Source organism: Cygnus atratus, chromosome 19 (genome assembly GCF_013377495.2).
Source record: "Cygnus atratus isolate AKBS03 ecotype Queensland, Australia chromosome 19, CAtr_DNAZoo_HiC_assembly, whole genome shotgun sequence".
NCBI lineage: Eukaryota > Metazoa > Chordata > Aves > Anseriformes > Anatidae > Cygnus > Cygnus atratus.
The window spans coordinates 1,975,862-1,999,382 of NC_066380.1; the positions used below are offsets into that span (position 1 = coordinate 1,975,862).

Below are 23,521 nucleotides of genomic sequence, written 5' to 3' on the forward strand. Positions count from 1 at the left end.
TCAGCATTGGTTTGGGAATGTTCAATATCCCTTTCCTGCCAAAAGCTGAAGAAACACTCATCATGGCTTGTCAGTGTTTAGACATTTCCCCCAAATATCAAAATTCAGTAATAGTAAAGTCTGACTTCAGGTCGATCACTTGTTCCTGTAAAGGCCAGAACATCCATCTCAAGTATTCTATTATTAATCTGCAGATGGAGTCTGTTAAAAATGAAAACTTTGCTGAGACATGCCAAACTGGTAGTGAAGGGCTCCTTTTCTGCAACACTGTCTTAATATTTATTTTCCCTAGCAGCCATACTCCAAAGACTGATTTCAAAGAGAATCAAATAAAAAAAAACTTATTTCAAATTTAACTTTTTTTAATGCATATTCCATTCCCACAGGCAATAATTATCATTAAGAAAGAATTCTAGAATAACTCATGGTCCACTCTTGACAGCCACTCTCTCTAATGCAATGGATATTCAAAAAATGGACATAAGACAATGAAAAAGAAAAAAGAAGGCACATATGTTTCAGTAAAAGGGTTCAATTTTCCTATCAGAAAGTATCATCCTTCTTGATCTGTTTCAGGACAGTAGTAAAGGATTAATTGGTCATCAAGCAAATGTTTCAGATTACAGTCACAAAGAACTAAAAGGTTGCTCTGCTTAGTCATTTGCCTAATGTTTGAAAAGAATGGAGTTTACAGTATGTTTGACATCCTCCACCGACTTCATAACGTTGTGGAAAACACTACACCGAAGATCAGACTTCCTCTTCCACTGAAAACTGCAGAGAAGGCTTCATGCTCAGTTCTCACTGGTAGCAACAGGCACTAAAAATCAGCTTGGGAAAAGAAATCTCAGAGCTCTGCTGGGCTTAGGAACTGGTCAGTTTCAACTGCCCATGGCTGCAATACACACACTGAGAAAAAGCAGACCTTCCTTTAAAAAAGAACGGTCTATAAATAATTTGTACAGATTTCTAATCCTCTCATATTTCCCAAGCATGAGTGAATCTAAAACTTTTGCTTCTGATTTACGGTAACCATAAATCTTTTGGCTTCTGAACACGCAAGCAATTAAAGGATATTACTCTGCCGAGGTCACTTTTACCAACAACGATTAAGTTAAAAAAAAGTATTCTTGAGTATATTAACAAAACAAATATAAAAACTGTTTTATCCTTCAATAACCTCTAAAACCAAGAAGCACAAAGGCCTACAATGCAGTAGTCCAAATAAAGGCAGCATTTGTTACGAATATCCCAGCAAGTTTTAAACAATTTACTCTTCTCAGTCTAAAATCACATTATTATTGACCAACATTTAAGTGGATAAGCAGTCTGCAATCCCGCTAGTTCAGAAGTTACCAATGTCTGTCCCAGACATGTGGAGCAATATTTATTCTTAAGCTTAAGACAAACTGGAAAAAAACCACCACTTACATGTAGAAGCAGCACAGCAGCAAGAAACGATTGGCCTTGACAGTAGCCAATCTCTTCATCATAGACAGAATAGGCCTAAAAAAGGAATCAAATTTTACAGCATATCTGTCTTAACCTAAAAGCACAATGAGAACAAAATGCTATGTTAAACACAGCTCCATGAAATTTTCATGAGGTGTTCTGGTGCCAGCGAAACGAGGGGATAACCCGTGTGAAGAATCCAACCATGGCATGCAGTGGCAGTGGCTGATTACAGCGATGCACCAGGACTACTGCAGCCTCTCCAGGTATTTATCCGAGTGCTTTTACCTCTGACCAGCTGCTACAGGGGTGTTAGGAGATCAGATGTGGAAGATGGAGAAACACAAGAAACACAAAAGAAAGGGTGCTGGAAGCTTAAAACATTCTGGTTGAGACGCAAACAACAAGCTGCCCACTTGTGCTGCTAATTTCTGCCTTTTAATAAACAACTCCAGTGCATGCCTGTGGCTTTATAACATAGCTATCTCCAGTCTTAAAGACCACTGTGTATTTTTCCCCAACATCTTTGCACGTTGCTAGACTAGTGTATCTCAGATGACATCCTACAGGTCCATTGGTCATATTTTGGAAAAGTTTCACCCCCTGTTTGGATTTCAGCAGGTTTTTTCAATGCGGAGGTGTGATCTATAGAAAGGCAGTTATCCACATTTGCCGTTCTGATAAAAACTCTAAGATGTCTTATTCTTTCTTCATGGCTGCATTTTGCCTGTTTGATGCACTCAAATCACTCATATATTTCTCTTAGAATAACTACCTGTAGTAGTGTTGGTTGGGGAGGCCAGTCACGAACACACCTACAGGTTCCTTTCACCATCTCTAACCAACTGCACTGTGATGAGCAGCCTGCCTGCTGCTATGGGGATGGGGTCTCCCAACTTTCTTTCTTTCCCTCACTGCATTTTAACCTTTACCTAAGGATCTGTTGTGTCCCTGTCTCTGCATTCCTCCTAACGGGGACAGCCTGCTCCAAATTCAACACAGTATGGCTTGTGTTTTTGTACTTCATTTGAATGAAAAAACTACACAACTTTCAATGTGGATATAGGGAAAAACATGAGGATTTCTAAATCGAAGCTCACTCACTCACTGTAGTTTTTATATCTCCTTTTGAAAAACAGTCACCTGGCCACACAAACTTCACACCACTCAGCAGGAACAAAGCTCAGGAACACACTTTGTGAAATTATAAACTGATCTCTTGAATTAATTTGCAAATGTTCACTGTCTCCATTTTAGATCCAAAAATATTCATTAAAGAATGCAGAGAAAGCTGAACAGAAGAAATTCAACATCTTTCATTTATTTCATGTAGATGTTGCATTCACACTTGCTAGTATACATTAATGTAAAATACATTAATGTCAATCAAAATCAAATTCAAGAGGCAACATCAGCATGATTTCCTGCATGTGTCCCCAACTTTGCCGGAATCATTTAGACAATATTGACAACCAGGGAGCATGCTAGAGTGACAAGCTGTTCTTGATCACTATGGAATTAGTCATCACCTCTAGAACAGCATATAATTCGTCCAGCCTGATCCAGGCTGACATGAAGTTTCTGTACGAAACAAATTAGCATTCAGGAATCCAGAGGGCTTACTACTTTAGACCTCCTACCTGAATGTCACTATAACCAGATAAACATCTACAATGAAGGACCAACCGGAGCCTAGCACCAGTCTGTCTCCATGATACAGTTAACTATAATACCCTACATATTCTTCTCAAGTAACAGAGTTACATCTGTTAATGATTTTAAACATAAGTTACCAAAATAAGTGAAGAAGAATTTAAAGAATACCTTGCATATTTTATACAGGGAGTCCTGACCATCTCCCCCGGTATCTTTAAAATAATCATGAGCAGGGAACGTTCGATTGATGTCTCGGGTGATAGCACTGTCTTGTGGAGATTCCTATTAGACAAAAATAAAAATTCAGGTAACGTAAATGAAAACACATCAAAAGAGACTAAATTACAATATGCTAGGACTGAGAGTTAGGAGACTGGCATTGTGTTCTGTGCACTGTTCTAAATTTAACAAAATACAGTCTACTCAGCCAGAACAGCCTGCCTGCAGGCTGGCAGCTCCAGATCACAATCTTGATAGATTTGGTTACCTAAGCACATCTGGGAACAGTCAGTGAGTGGCAGAAAAAGCACACACAGAAAAGCATTCCAGGACTTTGCAGTGCAGACAGCAGCCTTCCCTCGCAGTCTCCTGAACACAAATGCTGCCTAGTCACATCTCATTTTTCTTACAACTGCAGAGGGTAACTACCAATTGTAAGCAGCTGCACGCTGCCGTCCTAAGTTCTTTCATTCATTCTCTTAAATGTTTTAGCTAGAGAAACCACTCTCCATCCTCCCCAAAAAATTAGGCAAAACAAGAAAAGAAAACTGAGTATGACCCCAAGGAAGACACTAACCATCCATCCAGAGCTTAACACATGGTGCAACAGCACCACACACCTCTCAGAAGCTACTTCTAAATTCACAAAGCTCAGGAAGGTGACTGGGAGCAGCAACGTGGATATAACAATGGCAAACCACTCCTAACCAACCTCCCAGCACTAACTGGTGAGGTGACTGGAGCTGTGGACAAGGAGAGGCCAGCAGATTGCGAGGCCTTTGACACGATCTCCCACTTTCTCCTTAAAATCAAATTAGTGAGACGTAGGCTAGGTAATTGGAGCAGAAAGTGGGTGGAAAATTGCCTGGACTTCTGGGCTCCAATAGCTGTGAGCAGCGGTGCAAGGTCCAGCTGGAGGCCAGTAACTGGCGAGAGCCCTCAGACCAGCGCTGGCACCAGCACTGCAGGATGTGGCTCAGGGACGTGGATGATGGCAGGGAGTACCCCACAGCAAGTCTGTGACCACCAACAAATCAGAAGAAGAGGCCATTATGCTGGAAATAAAACAGAAACAAAGCCCTCTGTTTATCTTTAGATATTTCTTTTTGCCTTTAACTGGTCCCTCTTTCTACTGCCAAAAAGAGGACTTTTTCTAGGCATGGAGCAAGAGCTCCTTGGTAGGGGGATCTCGGCAGTGAGTAACCGTCTGAAAAGATGCCACAACAATAAACCAGCAACCATTGCTACGGGAAGGATCCAGGCTCCCTTACTAGATGGCACTGCCGACTGACTGAACACTCAAACAAAACCCCGGTCAGCTTCACACCTGAGGCTATCACAGAGCAGCGCGCCAGGCTGTGGCTGCAAACATCCACGATGCCCTGCGGAACCACACTGGAAGAGGTGGGTGTTCGTTGTTGGTTGGTTTACTACAGCCAAATCACTTGTGGGTTTGTTCGACAAAGGGAAGAAAGTTCAGAAGTAAAATAACTTCAGAGTGCGTGAATTAATCAGTGTGAATACAGATTTTAGTTGATCTTTTTTTCAATGTTGCAAACAGGAACAAAATTACAGCTCTGAACTTGATTTTCTCTTCAGATTTTATCCAAGTTTAATGCTCCTCTCTGTGGCTACAGACATTTCATTAGGAAAGCATTACACTGCTATTAGAATCAAGTTATTGGATTGTTTTGGAAATTGTATCAAAAGTACTGTACAGCATTTCAATTTGGTAATAATTAATATGCCAAAGAGGTCCATTTCATTACAAGGAAATCAGAAGCAAACAAAAGCCAATACCAAAGAAATTTCATACATATACACACACACGCATTAAAAATCCTTTTAAGTCAACAAAGACGTTAAGATGATGGCTGGCTGTCAGCTTCAGCTAGTTTCACAAGAAGAGAAAACAAATGCTCAGAAATAAACCAAGAATTTTAAAGCATGTGAATAATGTCTTTGTGATAACTTCCAGTTTCTTAAAAGTTTGCAAGGCTGAATTACGGTGAAGTACCCTTCTTTGCAAGAGCGCAGATAGTGTCCACTGCTAATAGCAGTCTGTGGCACCAAACAAGTGGATTTCCTGGGAGTTACCTGTGGTCTGCTGCAAGGGCACAGATGACAGAAAATAACCTTAAATCCACCTGCCTTTTAATTCACTTATTTAATAGCAGAAGCAAAAGCATCTGGTTGGAAACTCTTAGGACAGGCTTCTCAAACAAATCACTCATTTTGACTAAAGAGAGCAATTAGTGGTCCCTCTGACTTTGCGTGACTTGTTGAGCACTTGACTCCTGTATTTCAGTACAATTCCTCAAGTAATCTGGAAAGCTAGTTCCTGCAGCTCAAACAGAGCTTGGTGAGAGAAAAATTAACGGAAACGATAAGGTTTTAAAAATGTTTTTCAAACCATGGCTTTGAAATCTCTCCATTAGTACAAACTGCTGCACTCCAAGCATTGTGTAACCTTTTCTTTACTCCTATTTTTATACCTTGCTGTGAGAATTGGCTCAATGGGCAATTTCTCATGCTTTCAGGGGACTGGGAACTGAAGGAAACCCTTCTGAACCCACACCCTTCACAAACTGGGATTGAAAAATAGAAAGCTAAGAATGACAGGAAGAAAAAGAAAGTAATAAAGAAAACAGAATGGAAAACAGCCATGAGAACTGAGGCAAGCGCAGTAAAGATTAAAATTCTCACAACAGTTCACTGCTCTGAAGGAAAGCAGGGAAATATGGATGCTCCGAACACAGCCTTCCTCCCCCTTTCATGCACTTTAAAATATTAGTGGGGTTATACTAAAAAATTCCTCTCCAGTTGATGGAGTATCCCAAATTGCATCATGCAGTTACAATCTCGATCAACATCTTCAGAGTGAGACTGTTGCATTGGAAGGCTTTTTCAGTAGCTTAAGACGCTTAATCTCGAAGAGCTGGAGTCAGTAGGACCTCTTCACAGGGATGAAATACTTGCAGTTTTCAGCAGGTCAGATTTATTTTTCCTAATCCCGTACATAAAACTGAAAAGACAAAGCAGCAGCAGCAAAGAATTGCTGAAGGGACAAGAGCTGTGATGAAAAAAAACTGAAATAAACCATTTCAGTAGAGGTAGTTGCCTGCTGAAAATGGCTCGCCACTCGAGGATCAACTCCTCCTGTCACACCCGGAGAAATCAGGTGTGGACATAAAACAGAGCCCTTACTGAGACACAGGCTGACTTCAAAAATGACATAAAAGTGGAAAAATGGTACGGTCGAAAAAGACCATCTCCCAAAAAATTCAAAATACAGTTTGTTCACTGGGGTGACACATCCGCCCAATAAATGATTAAAATTCTAAACATTTAAAGCTTACCAAAATTAAACCGTTAAAAAAGTTAAGAGAACTAAAGAAATCAAAAAGAATTAAAGAAAACAGTCCAAGGAAAAAGCCGTCTGGACATGTCCTGGGCAAGCTGCTCTACGTGTCCATGCCTGAGCGTGGGGATGGACCAGATCACCTCCTGGGGTCCCTTCCAACCTCAACCATTCCGTGATTCTGTGAAATGCCACATAAAATACAAAAATGAAGGAAATTAAGAATTTCCTTGGCATAAACCTGAATTCAAACACCATTCCCATAAGAAAACAAAACCCAAACTCTGCTCAATTCTCACTCTTGGCACCATGGAGTAAATTTTCACACTGCAATTGCTTCTCAGGAGGTCGCACTGACTTTGCCGAGCTTTTGTCATACAGGCAGAGATGACTGTGAAAAGAAAGGCCTAAAGATTCCATCTGTCGGTCACATTTCAGATGCTTCGGCCAGGGGCTGATCAGCACGCGGCACGGTGTTGCAAGGCATTTCAATGCAAGGCACACACAAGACATTGAAGGAAGCAGCACGGCAGCTGACAGCTTCCAGCAGCTCTAACGAGTGGGGGAAAACGAAACTGTCAAACTTCCATGGACAGCAACACGGGCAGTGTTACGTGCTATGGGTACGTTATTCGGAGATCTGTGCATTTCCAATACATCCTGCAATATTAAAAGGTCTTTCAATGGCTATTTTGGATGTTCGTAGGACACCACATCACCAAATTCATTCTGCAGGTTAACGAGGTTAACGGCATTCCCACCATTACTTTTGATAGGGAACATTTACAGCGAGTGCATCTCCTGCGTGTCCTGGACCAAAGCGCTGTGAGGTTTTAGGAAGAAGAATTACACCTGCTACCGAGACCTTGAGGAAGCCCCACAGAACCCACTTTCAAAGCAACACGCTGGTTAGCTTCCCATAAGAAATGCTGCCCCCAGAACACGTGTGTTACCTGGAGTCAGCACTCACCGAGAACGCTCCCAAATAAACAGTAGTATTTGTGGAAAACAAAAATTGAATAATTTAGAGAAATTCGGAATGGGCAAACAGCTGCAATTTGATACAATAGAGCATTGATACAGCATACTTTCAGTCCAAATATGGCAATATAGTGCAATTCTAAAAATAAAAGTGTATCCCTTGTGATAGCCAGCCCTTTAGCTGTGTTCATTTCCTTTTAGGGCTCAAGTTTCCCACAGGAAAATTATAGAGAGAAGCTTGCCTACAGTGCCCTGCATCATGTATGGATAAAGCATAAACACAAAATATATGATGGAAGGTTTTCCTGCTCTTGGCAGTTACGTAAAAAGCAGAATATTTGGAGCAGTAAAGATAAGAGGGAAAAGCCACCCACTCCAAAAAGAACACACCTTTATCAGCCCGGTTACATAAAAGCCATCGGAGACAAGACATGAAAACATGTGACATATCATTTATTTCTTAAATGTATTTATGATCCATTCAGACCTTTCAAATAAAGTGTACAAGTGCATTTCCGAATAAAAAACTACACTCTTCACACAGCTCTGTAGAACACTACATTTCATCAAGAAACTTGAAGCAAAAACTTCCTATTAATCCACCCATGCATCCTTTGGCTACAATAATATCACTGATCAACGAGTACTGCTATTCAATTCCAGGTTTCCCTTTAAAGAGAAGGAGCATCCTAAAATATGCTACCCCTTCCGACGAGCTCTCTTTAAAGAGAGAATGTTAAATAAATTAGCTAGGCTTTTAGGCAAAACAGTAAGGCTACGTAGTACTGTTGATGCACGATCCATACATTTGGAGAACAGGCAATCCCAGGCTATGTGAAATGCGTCAACAGCCCTTGAAATTTTAGTAGTATCAAGATTACATCAATCCAAAACAAATGGCAGACAAAAATGTAACCAGTGGAACAATCACTGAAATATGTGCAGTTTTTCTTAGGATGGGAAGTGCTGATAACAGATTCAGAAAAGTGTTTATAAAATTCGCTAAGAACCACACTGACATTCTTAAAATTACATATTTTACAAAGCCCTAAACTGTGTGACTGTACAATTACTGCCACGTTAAATCACTTACTTTGAGATACATACATATCTATGTATGTACATCTACAGCAAAAAGGAAACAAACCAAGAGATGTATGACACAGCTAGAGTACAGGTCAGCTCAAAGGGAATAATACATTTCTTTGAGTTTTAACAGCTCATAGCAAAATTATCTCTTGGAAATAATTATGCAAAGATTGAGGATCAGGTATGTACATACTTCGCTTTAATGCAGTTCCATTTAATTTTTAAAAATACGTAGGTTATTTTAAATCAGTAACATTTGTAATTTTTGGCTTAACTATAGTTTTTCCTATATTAGCCTTAGCTGAAAAATCAGCTACAGAAATGTCTATTAAAATAATTGGGCAGAAGTACCTCTCACCCCTCTATTTTAACAACAATTCTGAGTTGGCACAAAATACACATTTTTGGACTCACAACAATAACTGTTCCCCAGCTGCCGTGAATATCAAAATGCCCATCTTCACTACCTCCCCCTTCCCCTGCAGGGTACAAAACAGAACAAATCAGGCAGAAACCAGGGACATTAAGGTGCCTAGGCTGACACCTTAATATTCCTCCCTGTGTCACAACTACACACAGCATCACCGAGTCTTAAGGGTTGGACTGCCTCAAATTCACCTGTTTGCTTTTCTAATCTGCTTTGGTGGACTCTTTTTCCCTGTAGTTTTTCATAGCAGGGGTTTCACACTCACACCTCTTTCTCATCTTTTAATAAAAAAATAAAAATAAAAAAATTCCAGCATTAAAAAGGTGCACAAATTTCTTACAAACACACATACACACTCTTAGGTGTGATTTTGTCTATTCCTGGCCTTTTCACCGACGCTCAAAAGAAAAGTACCAGTTGTAACACTACTCATGTACAGAGCTGGATCGTCTCCCCCAGAAAAACTCCTCGTGACAGCCCTCAGGCAGATGCCCCATCCTGCAGAACACTGAAATTATCTGACCGGTGGCTTCTGCTGTCCCAGTGACTGTGAAGGAGCAGACACAGGTGGAATGTAAGGACAAGAGAGCATCCGTAAGTAAGATCGCTCCACTGCATTTTGTTCAGCAAAGCAACCTAGAAGCACATGCATGCATAGCCTCCCATGCTTGCAGGTTAATTGTAAACAGCATGTGGGAAAAAAAAACAAAACAAAAAACAAAAAACAAAAAACAATTAAAAAAGGTACTAATACAATTTTGAACTCCCTGAAGTAAAAGACATACCCACGAGTATTAAGAACAGAAGAAAGCTCATCATTAGCAATTGCAAACTCATTTCCATCCTGTTGCATTCATTAGAGGAATACAAAATTGAACCTAGTGTTTACATGCTAGAATTACAATAGAAACTTGATTTCAAAGGTTACACATGGAGAGAAATTTATCAGCATAGCAACTTGCAAAACACTGTGCTGTACAGCATTGCTAAAGACATCAGTCTATGAAGACAATAAATGCGATGGCAAATCCTTTCAGACAGTTCAAAAGCATGGCTGGAGGTAATGCTGCTTCCTGTTGCTGAAAGGATTAACTGCACCATTATTTTTAGTAGGTTTTAACAACAAAAATTTATCCCAAGAAATCCCTAATCCCTCAAAAACTGAGGTGATCAGAACCACACATGTACCTTACAGCCCTCAGGGTTTTATTTCTTTGTACACTAAACATCAACTCCTTTGACAGCATCTACAGAAAATGTTTTAAAAAAATGTTTTTATGAAATACTTTTAATACCCAGTAATGCTAATATTTAAAAATACTTCACAGTGTTGTACTAATGTAACTTCATAAAACAAGCAACTTTAGTCAGCTAAAGCTCAAAGCCTTACATTATATTAAAATTGTCCAAAGTTTTCACGCACACAAATATCACTAACACTATAAACAATACCTAAGCCACTTTAGTGCAAAGTCTGTTTTTGCTTCCCCTGACAAATCCCTCTATATTCCTGCCAGCATATTAAAACATCATCCTTTACTAATCTAATTATTGATTTTCAAGGATTCATTTACAGTTGAAATCCTGAAAGAACTTTTGTTTCCCGCAATTTGGGCAAAAAGCGCCGACTTGTTTTGCCACGCATTTGGCTGCCTGTAGCACGCGACCCTCAGGACGCCTGAGGATGACCCACATATGCACAGCAAGACTTGTCCGAGTTCATCTTTAGGAGGGGCTGCTTGAATTTGTGTAACCTTTTAACCGAAGGACCCCCAGCAACACCTGAGAAGCCTAGGCTTTGAATTCCAAAGCTACTGTCCTCGTCTTACACGTTCACACAGAGAAAGCAGCCCAACGAGGAGCGCAGGCCACCCTCCAAACCCGCCCCTCTGTCGAAAACCCCATTCTAAATATAACCTAACCCAACGCACAGCCCCCCAGCATTTCTTCAATCCTCGCGGCACACACAGCCCCTGCGTACAGCCCCGCGCCCAGGGAGCAGCCCCATGCCACCACCAGCTCCGTGGCACCAGGCCGCCCCCAGCTCCATGGCACCAGGCCGCCCCTCACGTTCCCAGGCCAAAACAAAGACAAGTGCCAACTTGGTTTCTCAATGCCAGTAAGGGCAGATTCACGAGGTGGAGGATCCGTTCTGACCGGACAGATTGCCCAAGCCCACCACAGGTTGTAAACAAATAACTTGGGGCAGGATGTGAGAACAGAAGACTTAGGGTAACATTTTCACTGAGTGCCAAAGCCCAAGAGAAGCAGATGTTCTACGGGTGAGATCTGCAAACATTTCCTTGCGACAGCCACTACATGCACAGAGAGCAGGCACAGGCTGTGCACGGGAATGGGGATAAAAACTGGAAGGCAACAGAAGTCAATAACGAGCAGAGAACCATGAGTATAGCTGTCTGTGTAACCGACATCTCACATACCTAGAAAACCCTGTGTCACACGAAGGAACTGGGAAGCTGGCTAAGCCCACCCAACTAAATCGGCCCCTTCTCTCTGGGGAGAACACGTCGGTCACCCAGCACGGCATGGGCCCGCCTCAGCTGCCCCCTTCTCCCCGACCATGGCTGGAGCAGCCCAGGCCCGGCACTGGTATGGACGGGATCCGAGCGCTGCGGGCGCGGGGAACCCAAGGCTTACACGAGCTGCCCCCGGAGCACGGCCCAGCAAGAAGGGTAACCTCCATCTTTAACACGTGTGCCATAAGGGATACACCCAGGTTAAATACTCCATTGTTCTAACACAACTTACATCATACCACCAGCGCAGACACACTGCTGGCCCGCAGGCTTCTTTTGTTTGTTTCCAACAGCTTTCAGTTTCTTTCTCTAAATATAACGGCACCTGTTTTTACACATACTAGATTTTAATCTAGAAGACTTTCCCTCTTCCAAAAGCATTTTACTGATATAATTTTAGTATTAAATCATCTGCCTTTGCTTATCTGCAGAAAATGTCTTTCCAAGTGGTAACCCTGCAATGCCAAGGCAGTAAGGGAAATAACACGAAAATAAGGAACAGGTCAGCCAAAGTTTAGCAGGTGCTTCAAGTACCCAGAACTAAAGATGTGTTAGAACAACAATAAGATAAAACTTCCAAAATCTCCGCCTCCTCATAAAGAATTATAATTACCTACAACAGATGAATAAAGTCACTAGAAAAATTTTAATTGGGCATTTTGTTTGTAATGTCTAAAGGCAGGCTCCTATGCTCAAGTATTAGTTCCTAAGAAAAATACTTCCTAAAGCACCAACCTGAATTAGGAGTAGAAGCTTAATCAACTTCAAAATCTGATGTGGAATAAGAGCAGACTGAAAAGTTTCAGGCTTCCTGGCTCAGGAAGGTTCAATACTGCTGTTAGCATCGAGTAGCTGGTGATGCCACAAAACAAATACAAAAAACTACTCATCAATTTCGCACACTGAATATTTCCACCTGACCTTATATATATGCTTTGGAAGCGTCTTTTTCAGAACAGACAAGCTTCTTACAGGTAAAAGCTTTATGTAAAGGGGAAAGGGGTGCTGCCACAGAGATGCAGGGCAAAACTAAAATTTGGGAATTCTCATTCAAGTCTTTGCTCTATGAAAGACCCTTCATGCAACCTTGCACTACTCCTGAGATTCTCTGTGCCTCAGTACTTTATACCACTTTCTTCCTGTAGATTTATGACAAATATTCAAAATTGTGGCACTCAGACACTGAGCTACATCAGAATTGCAACTAGGAGAAACAAATTTCTGATTAATAAGCAGCTTAAAAAAAACAAGTAAAAAATCCCTAACAGCAAATAATGACTGTAGAAACCAGTAATATTTAATATTAAGAACTAATGGTAGACAACAACAAAACTTTTGCTTCACACAAATAAAAAAATATTGTCACCTGATTCAAGATTATAAAATTAATACTTCACAGATCTTCACCCAGCCTATCTGGAAAATGACAATATCATCACTGCCTCAGCACCCAGTAAACTTTTTTTTTTTAATCAAGAGTACTAGATGAAGCAAATTAATCACACTGAGAAGTTGTGCATATAGAAATCCTTTCCCATGATACTAAAAAAATGCCACTGAATTCCATCCCGTAAATTGAACCTTCTAGCAGCTTAATTTGAAAGTAAGGCAGATAACCCTAATAAGAAATAAATGTCGACTCTGAGATGGAATTTCAAGATTAGTTTGTTTAACTATACTACAACATGCCATTTTTATGAAGACGGAATTTGATTTCTATGTTCTCTTCATCGTGGCATTCATATGTGCAATGCTCTTGATACCAATTTCTAAATCACTAGGCACACTCGGATACAAATAGAGCCAAGAAAGGATTAGCTTCATATGTACAACGATGAAAGCGATCCGACTGGAAAGTTAGCTGCCTAACAATTCATAGCACATATTGTGATGAAAAGGACTACAGTGCCTCACGTTAAGTCCATGGCAAAGGATGTTGAATGGAATGCCGAGCAAACAAGGTAATATGTTTCACAATTATTTCTTCCACAGCTGGCACAGTGAGCTAGATCCACCCCCGTGCAGTTTCACTGAAGACAACAGGCTCAAATGTTATGAATATTTAAAACATCTAATCACCTACTGAACTCAACCAACCTTAAATTAATTGACAGGGGAAATTAAAAAAAAAAAGATAAATTAACACAGACAAAATTAGAAATATCTGAAACTAAACGAACAAGGCTACTGAGGCAACATTCAGAAGTGCCTCTGGACATACCGGACGGAACCTGACCACATCAGCTGGCTGCAGCTCTGCCCTTCATCTCTCAGACTTCAGGTTCTGATTTTCACCTCTTATGGAAAACACCGGAGCCGATGAAGACTTTGAGATGAGTATGGCAACTGAGAAAAGCCTAGCTGTTAGGAATATTGACTAGAACTTTAGCTGAAAAGCAACAACAGCTGCAAAAATGCATCTACATCCGTAACAACCACTGCACTGACTACAGCTCTAGGCTTACAGCTGAAGTAGCAACTGCTTCAACTCAAGTTAAATCTCCATGCCATCCTTTAGAGCCCTTGATTTATTTTAAACTTCCCAACTTTCTCAAAAAGTAACATACAATACTCCTACATAAATCTTTTACTCATGCCACAAAAACTGAAATAAAAGCCACGATATTTGTAGTCCAGCTCCCACTTAAACCTGGAACTGCCATTTTTACGGTTTTAGGCCCTAGCAGATTAGTTTCTTCTATTAAATTTAATCAAATGTTATTTTAATGCGAGATTGCATCACTTCAAAGACGTGGAAACGTTAGCTCAGGTGAAGAGTCAGAGAAAAGCTACTGAGGAGTTTACCTGAGATGCTGTTCCAAAAGATGCCACGCGGAAATGCTTTGATATTGGTGACTCAAGTGCTTACATTGCCCCCCCCACGCCGTAATACCTACAAAACACTAGGAACAATTAGCCAGCTGGTGTGCCGCGAGCTTATTACACCGTTTACAAGTGACTCACTACACCGTTATGCTCTGCTCCCCCACGGCTGTCTGGCATATTCAGGTGCCTCTAACCAGAAGTCAGACTGCAAGAACTGCAAGAACCACCTCTGCTACGTCTGCAGGAAGGCCACGGCGAACGCCCTCGCTCTAGACGCTGTCTTAATACAGAAGAGCACAAGTAACATCGTGAAGGCATCAGGATTTAAGCAGCCTTCATCCCTAAGATTTCAGATGAACGAAGGAGGAAGCTTATTTGGAGAGGTTTGGGCGATGGATGAAATACTCTGAATGCCGACCACAACGTGACTTAGACACAGTTTGTAGCAGCAGCTCTCAACCCAAACTCAGCAGCAGCAGCCAGGGTCTCCCCAGGAGCGGGACACGTGCCGTGCTTGTGGGGGACTCGTGCATCAGCGCTTGCTGCTGAGCAGGACCAGGCATGCCGGGAGTGCCCTGGTGCCCTCCTCCAGGCACAGCGTGGAAGACCAGGGGCCGGAGTACGCAGCACATCAGAGCAGGGTATGTAGATGCTTGCGGGAGGGGCAGGGTAGACCACTTTAAAACAGATCATCTCAGTCAATGACAACAGTGGAGCTGAAACCAATTAACAAATACACAGAGTCTTCCCTTCGGCCAAAAGAATTACCCTGCTTCTAAAATATTCCTCTGAAATTTATTTTCCTTTTTTTTTTTTTCCTTTTTTTTTTTCCTTCCCCTATTTTTTTTTTCCTTTCTCTGTATGGCTAACAGCGTCCACCAACAGCAACTCTAATACAAGAGCTCCAAGAATTCCCCCCGGTCACAGCAGTCGAGCACAGCGCGGGAGCACAACGCGGTGACCGCGGGCGGGCGCAGCACCAGCTGCAGAGCAGAGCTGTGCCTGCCGGGGACCCCCCAGGCCGCAGAGCTGGAGCTACAAAAGGTGATGCAGATGTAATCATTATTACAGAAAAACGTGGTTCACAAATACTTTCCTATTCCAATATGGCATCAGTAAAGAGACAGAGATATTCTTTAGAAAAACCCATCAATTGAGGGCCGCGCTGCATTCTAACAGCATTACAATACTCAGAAACACCTCACCTAAACTAGCTTGGAAAAAGTCGTGGTCAATGAGACTGTTTCTCAGATACCGTACATTGTTTGACCAGTTAAATATGCGTTTGCCAACAGGATTTAGCTCCTGCTATATTCGAACCATCTTTAATCCCCTGCAGCCTAAAGAAAAATGTCTCTGATTTAGCTCTGTGCACTTATGAATAACTCAAATACTACAGTTAAATTTACAACATAGTTCCCTTAGCTGTTTAGAAGACAATTGTTTTCTTTCCTTTCCCCTTAAGTTCTAGTATGTAAAATATCAGAAGAATTTAGATTAAAAAAAAAGGGGGGGGGGATGTTATTTTTAAAGTTGTTCTTGAGAAAATTTCCACACAAAAATGTGGCATTTCTCCACTGTTTTGAGAATAATTTTCACATGTTGGCATCATCCTCGAGTGACTGCCACAACTCTGCTATCATAAAACGACAAGTATTTTCTCTTAGCTTATCAAAACACATTTTATTTAACTGCTAGATTTGGTCTGATCCAAGTTTTTCTTCCTACTTCACAACAAATAGGAGAATGCAGATGCCACGCTGATCGCACGCAGGCAGCCTACCAGAGGAAGGGGCACAGAAGCCGGATCGCTCCCCCTACGCGTACGACTGCCCAGACCAGGTTGCTGCACCCATGGCTCAGTAAGACTTTAAGTTCATGCTGAAATGTTCACATTGTTCATTACTGTTCTAGAAATCCTGTCTAGGTAGCACTGAAAAACAAATTGTTTGGCCCCTTCTCTTACGACGCTGGAAAATTGTGTCGATATACTTTGGCATATATTAAAAAATCCCTGTAATACACCATATACCGTGACATTTCCACTTCAGATCTATCATTTACATGTGAAGCACGAATCTCCAAAGAACCTAGTAGAGCTGTAAGAAAGACTACATTTTGCTGAAGCTCTCAGACACCCACTCCATTCAGTCACACCAGCTGGAGAGGTAACTGTCAAGATACAGCTTTATTCTTAAAAATGAACATGGAGGTGAAACTCCACGGCCGCCTCCACAGCAATAAATTTTTAAAAGTGAAATCACAATGATATGTGCTCCTGATTCTTCTATGTCAGCAGCATTTCTCAGAAACCTTTTTGCAAATCTGGACATCTTAAAATCATATTCAATTTTTTGCAATTTACAGAGTTGTCCCTGCACTTCCCAGTCAAGCTGATAGGTGTCTTAGACATGACATCCATTGGAAGATCTTTTGCTCCTAGAGGTAGAGGAGTCCTTAGCTACCCTCTGTCTAGCACAAGAGGCACAAATAGCCCCCGAGAGACGCTTAAGCCCCTTCTGAAAGACACTGTTGGAGAGACTGTAAATGACACAGTTGCAGAAACTGTTGCTAATGGCAAGCCAAGTGGTCAAGAAGGACGCAACGCGGTTACTATAGACATTGGAGCTCTCCAGCAGAAAATAGATGATGTAGGGCAGCCAGAGGATGTAGAAGACACTGGTGATACGGAAAAGAACCATGGCGTAGCGCTTGTCTGGGCAGGGCTGGGCCTCCCCAGTCTCCCCGTCCTGAGAGCTGAAGCGCACTCGCCTCTCGTTGATCTCCTTGGTGTGCTGCTGGCAGATGCGGAAGATGTTGAAGTACGTGAAGCAGACGGTGAAAGCAGCCGGGGCGTAGAGCATCACCACGATGAAGAGAGTGAAATAAGGATCGGTGTTCCAGGAATTGGCACACCACTGAAACACATCCCCGTGATATCCAGGCTTTCCCCAGTGGAAGGAGGGTAAGAAGACGAGGCAGGAGTACAGCCAGATTATCAGGATGCAGATCCGCAGTCTCCACGGAGTAACCAGCGTGTTGTAGGTCAGCGGCTTTGTGATGGCGATGTATCTGTCAATACTAATGCATGCCAAAGAGGCCATGGAGACGCTCTTCAGCACCGACACAACGTAACCGAAGATTTGGCAAACCAAGGACTCACTTAAAACAATGGGATAGTGCAGCAGAGACAAAGAAGGCACCAGACAGCTCACGCCCACCAGGAGGTCAGCATACGCCATGGTCTGTATGAAGTAACTGGTGGTGTGGTGGTTCAGCAGCGGTGCACAGTGAAAGACAAATATCACAATGATGTTGCCCGAAATAATCAGCACCATGAGGAACACGATAACGACCACTTCCAGGAGGCAAAAATTGATGGTCTCCAGATAGCTAATGGCCAGGAGGCAGAAGGGCCGGCCACTCTGGTTGCCAACCAAGGAGGAGTTCATCTTGAGCACTGCAGTGGTCTCCTCACTTCATGCTCCTGCCTGCTGCCTGCAGCCACTCCAGGCAGCCGCTGTCATTGCGGCTGGTGCCGTGTGTGCAGCAATGTCAAAACCGGAGCTCCAGTCCCCGGGGCTGCTCCAGATGCCGCCGCGCATTGTCTGCAGCACAATCCCCCTCGGAAGCCGGCTCCCCGCCGCTGCCGGCGCACCGGGACCTGGCGGCGGGCATGGCAGCAACTTCGTGCAGCCGCACCGGGGGGGTTCTGCCGGCCCCGGGGTGGGGGGGGGGGGCTGCGGGGCCGGGGGGTAGCAGGAGGGACGTTCCCCGGGCCCGGGCGGGACTCCTCCCGCAGCTGACAGAAGAGAAGGGGAAAGCGTTTTACAGCAGCATCCCCGCCCTGCTCCCCCGGCCCCCCCCCGGGGCGCTCCCCGCCGCCCGCCCCAGCCCCCCCCCGGTGCCCCCGGTGCTCCCGTTCCCGGGATGCGCGGCGGGGCGGGGGTCCCGGCCCCTCTCCCTCCTGGCTCCATCTTGCCCGCCGCTTTGTTCCCGGCTCCCCCCGCCGCCGCCCGCCGCCCCGGCCCCCCCCCCCCCAACACCGCTCCCCCCCCCCTCCGCCGCCGCCCCCCGCCCCTCACCTGCCGCCGCCACCCAGCCCCGGCGCGGCCCCGGCCGAGCGCGGCGGCGGAGCTCGGGCCCGGCACTGCGGAGCCGGGAGGGAGGGGAGGGGACGGGAGGGAGGGAGAGGAGGGGAGGGGAGGGCGGCAGGAAGGGGAGGGCGGCGGCCAGGAGCGCGCCGAGGGCGCGGCGCCGCCGGCGGGGACCCGGCAGCCCCCCCCCGGGAACCCCCCGGCCCCCCCCCCGCACGGAGCAGCCTCGCCCTGCGCGCCCCCGCGGCTGCGAGACGGGCGGACGGGTGGATGGACAGACAGACGGCTGGATGGACGGACGGATGGATTGATGAATGGACGGACGGACGGACGGACGGACGGGCACCTGCCCTGCTCCGCGCGCCCCCCTCGCTGCGTGCCGGGTGCGAGCAGCCCGAGCCCGGGCGTGAAACGAGCGCCCAGGGCTCCGTTGAGGCTCTTCCCCGGGGAACAAACGCTCATTCGGGGGGAGAAAGGAAACCCACCCTGGGTCTTCCTGCCTGCCGCGGTCCGCGTTGCTCAGGAGACACCTGAATGCGAGGACACGAGAGCCCGGCGGTGCGTCTCACCAGCTCGGGTGGGCTCCTGCACCCTCACAGCCACACGCCCGGCTGTCCGACCGCTGGCGGTGCCCGAGAAAACCCAAACCGACCGCTGACGGTGCCCAAAGCAGCTACACAAACTGGAAAACCTGAGGGCATTCCCGTGGGCAAGCGTGCAAGGGATTCACAACAGCACTTAGACGTGAATTCGCACCACAGACTAACGCGTCACGCACGTGTAAGCAGAGAAACCTCTTCTGCGCACGCAGGCATAGGTGTCACAACAGGATACGGGCACCTTGTCTGCAAAACCAGAGGAAAACACCCAAGAGCCTTCTGCTCGCTCAGCGTGCTGGAAAACACATCCCCGTAAGATGCCGAAGCTCACTTTGCAACACCGGACCGACCGCGCCACAGCCACGATGCGGGCAGGCCGTCCCTACGGGAACTGGGCTTTGAACCCATCAGCCAGTAAGGCACCGGAACGAGGCTCTTCAACAACTGAAGTCCTTTCACCAAAAACGCAAGCACGCAGCTGTTGTGTGCCAGTACAAGTCCACACGCCAAATTCCATCGGTACCAACAAGCCCAAGGTTTTGGTTAACGCAAGCCAAGTGTTTGTTGCACTGTGGGATTTCTAACGGGAAAGGAATTAGCCAAAGGGATGAGTCTCAGGGCAATCACACTGCTGCGCTTGGGATTTCAGTTGACCTGTAGGCAGAAAAACCATTCTACAATGTATTTGTACTGGTCAAAAACATTGGTTGGACAACACCATGACTTGGCAAATCTACAGGCAGTCTCCTGCAAAACTCTGAAAACCAAGATCTCACTTTTGCACCTTATTCCACCCCCCAACCCCCAAAGATCACTTCACTGTTGTCCTTCATTTCTCTTATAATTTATGGCATTTCTACTCATGGAAAGTTAAGTACTAGAACTGTAGCTAGGAAACATAAACTTTGAATTAAATTTAGGCAACTGTATTGTGGTTGTACAAAAAACAAGCTCTGATTGAATTACTGCTGGAGAAATGATCTCCTATCTTTCCAAAGCAGGGAATGATTTACATACCAATTGATTCACATAGTATTTCTGGATCCTTAGGCATGAATAGGCACATTATAAACATCCTTAGTAAAACAGCACACATTGAACCTTAAATATATCTCAGATATAAAAGTAAGGTGGTATTGGAAATCCTGAGACTGCCCAAAACAGCGTCTGCTTGCTCAAATTTCAAAACAAAAGATGTCCCACCAAATCAAAAAGTCTTCACTGTTTTATTTTTATTACTATTTTATTAAGTCCAAGCTTAACTCCTTTATAGCTGACAGGTATTTCTATGTCAGAGTTTTTTCCCTTTAATTGACAGCCTGTTGGTTCTTCAACAGTGACAGCTCTGCCCAGAGTCCAAGCCAACTGCTCCATGATGTTACAACGAGAGCTCCTGGGAGACCTACTGCTTCTAAAAGATAATTAAACTTTTATCACCACGTGATCAAAACTAATCAAAGGGAGCTACAAGTTCAGGCACACCAACACCAAGACTGTCATACTTCTATTAAGCCGCGATTCACAGATGTACATTAAGTTTAATTTCGACGGATCGCACACAGTTGTGGCTCTCTGTACTCCTGAAAACTCAATGGATACTTCTGAATTTAAATGAACACGTGGAAACCTGACTGTGATACACGTGGAAAATAAATGTTAGTCACCCACAGCTAAAGTACTGTTATATTTTATGCCACTGATAAAACAACAAATTCAGTCAAATAATGATAGTGACACATCAACCTATTTCTTCCTTAAAAATTCGTATCATTTGCTCCAAGACTCAGGGTGCGTTTGGTAGAACTTCCATGTACTATAATCCTCTGCTCATGGAGACAAAATAGGGGGAAGATGAGAAAGGGAATAGCGAGAGTCCTGCTCTAAGAAAAACTGGAACAAACTCATCTCTAACTAGGCCTAGATTTTCTATCAGAAATGTTATTGCAGGGTAACATCCCAGGATACTCATTCTGCCACTGTTTTATTATTATTATTATTATTTAAATTTGTGCCACCAGATGTCCCTCTCATGTTGGATTTTTCTTAATGTAGTGTATTTATCTGGTTCAACAGTTCATTGTTTCTTTTTTTTTATTACTATTATTTTAATCTTTCAACCTTATTTCCTCCCACACAGACCTATATCCAAAAGCTTTTAGTTTCTCCTCAATATTGTAAATGTCAGGTTTTTAAAATTTTGGTATTATGGAGTACTTATCCACTAAAAGACTTCCACTGATCTGAGAGATTCAGTGGCTGTATTAATCCTCTTTAAAAACATTGTCTGAAAAGTAGGTGATGTCTATTTTGCTTTGTATCACGATTTATTTATTTTTTTAACTTGTGTGGTAGCTTTACAAGCCTTCCATTCAGCACCACTCCCCATCCATCTATGACTGTCAAAAACACGAAGCATTTTTCCTTCAGGTACCCGTTAACACCTGGAGCAAGTCCCCATCTCTCCCCTCCTACTGTTCAATGGCTGAAAGCCTAAAGATTAACAGCGACCATAACCACGACTGCCAAAGTCCTATCAGGAACAGATGCCTCTCAAAGGATTGTCTAGATCATTTTACCTAGAGTTTCCTTTCTGTCCCCAGTAGGGACATGACCTTAATTCATTGGGCTGGCTTTCATCCACACTCCCCATCACCAGCATGGCAATCTGGAGTTGCTAAAAGCTTTGTTATTGCACACAGATGGTGTGCAAATTCTCAAAAGTAATTTGAAATACCACAATGGTGCAACACTTCTGCAATAACAAAAGCATAGAGTACAAACCCAACTAGTGCATATCAAAGAAACGTGGAACAAATAATTAATAAACGTTGTCACCACGACTAGAACGCAGCACTGCACCTTGAGGCCTGGTTTCAATGCTGGCTTTTATGCACAAGTCAGATTCAAGAAGAGAACTAGATACAGCCTTCACTGGTGAAACCCATCGCAAGACACTTCTCTTTTCATCATTCAGTAGTCACACTTCAGTAGTAAACAAGAAATTTTTCTTGCAGCAATTAATTTGCAAAAAGAAAGCTAAAAACAGTTCTCCAAGCACCAGAGGCCAGAATTCCATTGGAAAGCATCAAACATCAAAAGAAATACTGGGGAGCCTGCATCCAACACCCTGCTCACAAGAAAAAGGAAAAAAAAATCACTGAAAGAGGCCAGAAGCTTTTGAAGCAGCTGTCAACACAGATCCTTATTAATTTGGGACCGTTCTGCCACATGGGGTCGTGAAAAGCATGGCAGAAATCAAATGCAGCTACAGAAATAGAGGTCAACATTAAGAGAGCAGGGGCACAGGATTAGGAGTGCTCAGACTGGCTTACTGCACCTCCTGCCTGCACTGAAGAGCAAAGGTTTTGCATCAAGTCATGCTTCAACTCTGCGCCACAGCAGTTATTTCCATATAGAACATTTTCAGTGGACATTAACAGAAATAAGTGCACTCCTGCCCGAGCAGGATTAGCGTTAGTGACATGCAAAACATGACGGAGCATTATGAGGCCAGCGACACAATAGATTAGAAAGACCCTTGCCTTCACATGACTCATGACTTTCTTTTTTGGACATTCTTTCTTGTGCATTGATGCATTTTGACTACAACTGAGCTGTTATTTTCAGAGCTGTTATTTTCAGAGCTGTAAGAATAACCAGTCACATCGGAACTCCAAAATTATCAAATAATCTATGAAAGGCATGAAAACAAAAAAAATAAGGCCAAGATGCTATTCAGCATTATTATACTGTTGGCGTATACTATATACGATGGGTCTGCAAGCATCATCTTCCCAGGTCCTGAACTCATGTCCTCAACAGTATACGACAGAAATCATATGACTGCAGCAGAGTCTGAAAATAGACATTCAGTGCTCGTTTTTTTTAATTCCTTAATTAGTTTATATGCTGAACGACCACTGCAAGTATAGCCAGTTCTTTTGCTGATCAGTTCTTTTGCTCTCCCTTGCACTTGGACTCTAGAGATGCTTCCAACGCATTAGATCCAGGTTATTTCCTTTGTGTCTGCTAAATGTGAGTGAGTGGAAAGGTTTCACAGATTTAAAAATCGTTACACAATTCCTTTTTAGATCACAAAGATAGCACCAGTACGTGCCATCAACTGTGCTACAGAGATCACATTTTCCATTCTGATACCAAAATATTGAAACAGGAACAAGTGACATGGTCACCTACTCAACAGGCAATTAAAACAACACAGCAAGAATAACTCTGGTATGCTCCTTGCAAGAGCACTCAACCTCCGTAACATTTGT

The 23,521-nt window shown here is 43.6% G+C and overlaps 2 protein-coding genes across 2 annotated transcripts in view; both read right to left on the minus strand.

Moving 5' to 3' along the window:
- The window catches only part of RABGAP1 (RAB GTPase activating protein 1), a 71,032-nt gene that overhangs the window by 16,129 nt on the left and 31,382 nt on the right, over window positions 1-23,521 (minus strand). The window contains exons 14-15 of the mRNA XM_035555461.2: window positions 3,277-3,390; window positions 1,432-1,506 (exon numbers count right to left, since the gene is read on the minus strand). Of these exons, the coding sequence (XP_035411354.1) occupies window positions 1,432-1,506; window positions 3,277-3,390 (189 nt within the window). The remainder of the gene's footprint in view (window positions 1-1,431; window positions 1,507-3,276; window positions 3,391-23,521) is intronic.
- GPR21 (G protein-coupled receptor 21) lies at window positions 16,672-18,105 on the minus strand. The gene has a single exon (XM_035555462.1). The coding sequence runs from the start codon at window positions 17,998-18,000 to the stop codon at window positions 16,954-16,956; it is 1,047 nt and encodes a 348-aa protein (XP_035411355.1). The 5' UTR covers window positions 18,001-18,105; the 3' UTR covers window positions 16,672-16,953.